The sequence below is a fragment of the Halyomorpha halys genome, unplaced genomic scaffold (genome assembly GCF_000696795.3).
Source record: "Halyomorpha halys isolate HHAL.00 unplaced genomic scaffold, Hhal_1.1 Scaffold10.1, whole genome shotgun sequence".
In the NCBI taxonomy this organism is placed as follows: domain Eukaryota; kingdom Metazoa; phylum Arthropoda; class Insecta; order Hemiptera; family Pentatomidae; genus Halyomorpha; species Halyomorpha halys.
The window spans coordinates 151,627-157,726 of record NW_027107501.1 but is presented as its reverse complement, the minus strand read 5'-3'; the positions used below and the strand labels follow the sequence as shown (position 1 = coordinate 157,726).

Genomic DNA, 6,100 nt, shown 5'->3' with positions numbered 1-6,100 from the left:
AATATTTAAACCACATAAACTCCACATTTTTATTTAAAATTATATAATAATAAAATCTTAAGAAAATTGTATTCTAAACATAATTTTAACGTTTTTTGGCCATTTTTTAACATTTCATCTTTAGATCAGTCATTATATGAAAACTACTTAATTGTAAAACTCTAAGATGTACTAGTATAATGTTATTTAAAATTCTGTTTTTCCAAGGTTTTTTTATAATTAAGTTCACTTATATTTACTTTAGGGCTTTATTTCACATCTTAAATAAATACTTAACACTTTTTAATATTCAAATTGTATATATTCTTCTTAGTAAGGAAAAATCATTAGAAATAGATTTTCTTAACCTTCGTAACACCGTTAAGAAATTTTTTTTAAATTATCTTATTATTAATTAAATCCTGAAGCACTATGGAAATATATTTTTTCTATTACACATACATCTTTTATCCTTACTTATATTAATATTTTTTTATTTAAGGAAGTATTAGAAAAAATAAAATAATTTGCTCAAAAAAGAATACAATTTTTTTTTTATTTCAATAATTATACATTTACATACATGTTTTTGAATAATGTATATGAAGTGTTGTCTTTTTTGTTTTAAATTTATTATTTATTTAAGTCACAAAATGAATATAAATCACTTAAGTAATAAAAAAAAAAAGAGTAAAGTAAAATTTCTAATAACTATATATACAATTAAATCCTAGAGTTTTACAATTGAAAATAATTTTTATACGACTGAGGTTATGATAATAGTGTTTGAAAATGAGCAATACAACATAACAATAATGTAAAAAATATATAAGTTTTCATTATATAATTTAAAATTAAAATGTTGCCTTAATATAATTTAAACGATTTTTGGTATAATTTAACAACTGATTAATGTAATATCACTATTAATTAAAAAATCACTAAAGGGAATAATTGAAAAAAGTCATACAAAAATATTATCTTGAATAGTAACGGTAGGACGATATATTATTCAAATTCCACTCTCACACATTATACATACATATTAATTGTAAACAACAGAATGATCAGGAAGTGAACCGGTTCCCGATACGATAGAAAGTGATATAGAAGATAAGGTAATATTTCTTCCAATAGAATTTTAAATATCTCCCCGCTAAATAATAACATTTCCGTTTTATTCAATAAGCTAAGCATTTATTCAACATTTGGGTTACTATATAATAATTTATCCTTCATCAAGCAAAAGATTAAGTAAAACTAATAAATAAAAAAAAAACATGCTATATTATGCTACCAACAATTCCAACGCAATAGAGAAGTAATTTTGCTTTTAAATCACATATTTAAGTAAAAGTGTTGAATGGAACCTTTCCACCTGATGTTTTTGTGAAGATGGTGAATAGCATTTCACTGTGGTCGTGTAACCAACATTTGTTGTATTATTTGGATTTGTTTGATAGTTTGTAGTCATATCGTCCCCTGCGCACGCGCAACAAATTTACTGCCTCTACTATTGTAACTGTAAAACCTTAACTTAAGCTATAAAAAAAAATCGTTTATACATAGATTATGTTTTTCATCAAAGACTTAATAAGAGTGGGAAAGCTTAATAAAATGATATTTTATCTCTGTCTATAGGAAACCTTCAAAAAGAGACTGATTCATAATTTGTATTGTATAATCAGGAAATATTGTGGTCATTACTATGATTCATTAAATGTACCACCTGAATTTTTTTAGGCACTTCACCCAAACAAATCAAGCCCACTAAATCTAAATCTCTTTTTTTATTACCACCATCTTGGTCATTTCTGACATACGGGGGAGGGAATGTATCTATAGGGTACCACTCTATTCAAACTAAGTTTTCATTTCGTGGAATCGCACCGAAATAAAATTCAATCCCCAAACGGGATTCGAATTAGCGCCGCTGCAGTTCTGAGGTTGCAAAGAGCTATGCCTTAACTCCCTCAAGAACAGATGGCCCTCTAATTCTATATCACGAAAATATTTCTAGAGCCAGTCTAGAGACATATTTTATGATTAGGAGAGTCTGAGGATAGTAACCATGGTTTGTACTTTTTTTGAACCACCGACCAGTATCTTCTTAATATAAACGGCTATTCACTTTTCTTCACAAATTTTGATCACATCCAATGCTTCTATTATGGAATGATTAGATGGGATAGGCCATATAAATTAACTCAGCCACAATAAACTCTCTACGGCGTTGAAAAAAGTTTTGATAATCGATGGAGGTACTCACCACTTTCTTCTTCTTGGGAAATTCGTCAAAGTCATCGTCGAGCTCGATGCCTTCGTCTGAAGCGGAAAGCCAGGCGGAAGGCGCGGATTCGGAGAGAGGAGGTGAGGGTGTACCAGATCTCCAAGAACAGGCGTCCGAAGGAGCTGGCGACAAAGGTTCCATCCAACCTGTAACAAAAAGAAAGACAGCGTCAAGCTAAGTCAAGAGATATGACTACATCTAAACTATAAAGGAAGGATTGATGGATCGGCAAGAATTGATGCATAAAATAAGTAGGAGCACATAAAATTAAAAGTAATCTAATTTTACCAGTTTGCACAATTAATAAATGTTTTAATTTGATATTATTATGAATATTGTTATTAATTTTATATCTTTTTTATTTTTCACCAGTTTATTAAAATTTTCTATCTCATTATTTAATAATTAAAAATGATGGTATCGAATACTGATTAAATAACAGTAAATATTTTATAAGATGGAAGTATTTTTTAATGTTAATTATTTATTTAGATTTTTTCTAATATAATGAATAATATTTTGTTAACAGCGTAGCCTATATGTAGTCTTTGTACATTGGACAAATAACAGGCAAATGAAATAGGTCTTTAGTACATTTGACAATGGCATAAGATACACTCATTCAATATTTTTATTATTTAAGATTGGTTGTACAATGTGATTTTAATTATATATTTGCTTGAGAGTTTTAGTTGTGTATTTGTAATACATTTAAAAGGGGTCTCTGTTGTTAAGTATGTATGATTGAAAAAAAAAATTACCTCTTACATTAACCATGTGAGGCCCACCAGGCCGAACTGGTATTAAATAAATAAATAAAAAAAAAAGAAAAAAACATGTAAAGTTGGGTGTCGGAGTGAACTCAAAATATTTTATTGTAAGTTAATTTAATTTTATAATAAGTTATATTAATATAATTATATTATATTATATGGCAGATTGTAATATCTATCAATAAAATAAAGATTTTTTAATAATAAAAAAAATACATTGGGTAGCTATAAGACAGAGCATACCAATCCAATCCATGATCGGACATAATACACTAAATATAAAGTATTTTAACTATTTTCCCCTATTTAACAGTTTTATTCCATTTGGCAATTTTATTCCATTTTTAGGCAATTTCATAATCCCTATTTCACTCTCTCGTACCTCCCCTCGTTAGTGATCCGCATACCACGTTTGATCCATTAAACAAATTTAAAGAATTTATAATTTGAGAGCAATATAAAAATAAATTAAAGATACAATAGCAGGAGTAGATCAGTTTAAAAAAAAAACAACAACAAATAAATAGATTAAAAAAACTAATAAATAGATTTAAAAAACAAAAAGTTAGTTAAAAGACTAAGAGCAAGAAGTAGAACTGATTGACTAGTTGGTTATATTATATATGAATAAATTAAGGATGTTCTTTAATAGAAAACAATTACATCTTTTTTTTTTATTGTTGAATGATGTTTATAGAAACCAGGTTATTGCACTTTTTATCTCATGAAATTTACTTTTTGGTTTAAAAAATGCTATTTAAAAGTATGAAAATCGAAAATTTGTCACGTAACTTTCCATAAAAAATTAAAAATAGATTGTACGAGATTAATCTCTTCTCAAATTTTAATGATGACGATTTGCTCGATTATGATAAATTGTTACATAAACAAATAAATACAGTGAACAAATATTTACCCTACTTAACCTTTTCAAAAAAGGACAGCAATGATCCTAAGCAATCCACTGAGAATGTTTTTTTTAACCCAGACCCAATTGAGAAGAGAACACTGCCTTGAGAGGAGCAACTAATGTATGCCATACAGTGGAAGGCCTCCAGTCATTAGGCCCATTGTCCGATAGCCTTCCCGGAACGTAGTTCTCCAGATCCGTCCAAATTACCGGAGCGTAATTTCGGCTGCGGTAATGACGGTACTCGCTCGAGTTTTCCAAACTGCTTCTCCTGACAGTAGGTTCTCATCCAAGTCTGACAATTGATATGAATTCTCTTCTAAGTGCTCAGGAGAAAGTTTCTATGACGGGATAGCACTTGATTGCTTTACACGTGTAACATTAATACATAGTTGTTAGAAAGAAATTGAAAATATGAACAGATTTGTATGCCTTCTATTTTGACTGTCACATCCTATGATGAAGTAGATTCCTTCCAATTAAGGAAAAATGCAAGGGATCGTCTATAAATGCATCATTGCAAGTTGCACATCTGTAGCTTGGCTGTTCTGCCCAGTCGTGGTTCTGCGAACTGAAGGCAACTTCCCCTGAGGACAATGAAATGGGCGTGTGAGTGGAATGCTCGGTGTATAAGTCATCTGGATGTTTTGCATCATGCTGATGGCAGACAATGAGGGATGAATTACTGATGTACTTCTTGATCGCTTCCAATCATACAATGTTCTTATATAAACCGCAAAAAAAAATAAATACAAACATTATGTCAGAAAATTAGGCTGACGGATGGATATGTTGTATTGTTTTGTTAATCTTGAAACCTTAAAAAACCAAACAAAGAAGGGGGATTGAATTTTCTTTTCTTTTTCTTTTTGATCAATTACACAGATTAATTGTTTAAAATAATAATTCAAGAACTCGATTACAACTAATTAATTATCGATCTTCTTATAAATAAATTCAAATATTATTTTAGGCCAGTCAAGTTGAGGTTATGCTTTTAACCTCGTTGAGAGAAATACTCTATTTAATGACGAGCAATGCTGCCCAAATACAGTTGGCAGCTATAACACACATACAAATCAATTATACAAGGCAATATAAACAAAATACAATGATACAATATTTATAAAAAAAATGTTTATAACTGAATTTGTATTTATTTTTGTTTCGTTGTAATCTTTTCTTTTTTCCTCAATGTTATAACAGACATGTTAAATAAAAATATCTACGGAGTCATAATCCAAGATTTTAGATTATAATCACCTACGCACCTTAACACAAGGTTACTGATAAAACGGGCTGATGACGAACAAGTTAAGATAAACAACTCAAGAAGATTTCACGAGTTTCAATAATTCATCACGACACAAGAAAGTACTAAAAATAAGTTGGATAAGATTTTTTTCCTCATATTTTTTTTAAAATATCTAATGAAAAAAAAACAAGATATATGTTTATCATTATCTCAAGCTGAATTTACAATGCAATAGTTCCTAAACGTAGAAGACGAATTGCGTAAATCTAAAGTTCATTGCCACCGTACGTAGCAGACTAACTATTTTCGATACAAGGACATCATGTTTAAACATTTACTGTCAAGATCATCGCATCTCAATTGGAACTTGTTCTATCTACTTTTTTCACCCTTGATGCAACGAGCGCATGCATTTTTATTACATGCCTTATTACACGAATACATTTGATAAATAAATAAAAAATACAACAAATGGTAATCAATTGGAACTTTGAACTAATTGAACTAGGAACTTAAATATCCAAAATTTTCTTCCCGATGGAATTCCATCCTATTTTCATCCATCGTTCCAGTACCCACCCCTTCGAATCCCACCTATTCCATCACTTTCTATCCATCCAAATAGAATTGAAGTTACTATTCATTATTTACAATAAGAAATCTTAAAAATCATTGTATAAAGTTATTATTTAAATTTTTAATTATTATGACTATCGTCTTATACTTTTTTTTTAACTTATTAAAAACAGAAGTTTGTTAATGTTATTCTTAAGAAAGATGTTTTATTATGGTTACTTTTTATTTTCATTCTTATATTTCACTGTTTTTTATTATTTGTTAATTCTTGAAATTTTACTCCTTATGTATTTGGTTCATTTTAATTATACTCGTAA

At 28.9% G+C, this 6,100-nt stretch overlaps 1 protein-coding gene across 1 annotated transcript in view; it reads right to left on the bottom strand.

Annotated features, from left to right (window-relative positions):
- The window catches only part of LOC106678277 (zinc finger protein 395), a gene marked incomplete at its 5' end in the record, with an annotated part of 172,810 nt that overhangs the window by 93,988 nt on the left and 72,722 nt on the right, over positions 1 to 6,100 (bottom strand). The window contains 1 exon segment of the mRNA XM_067045863.1: positions 2,249 to 2,415. Within this exon segment, the coding sequence (XP_066901964.1) occupies positions 2,249 to 2,415 (167 nt within the window).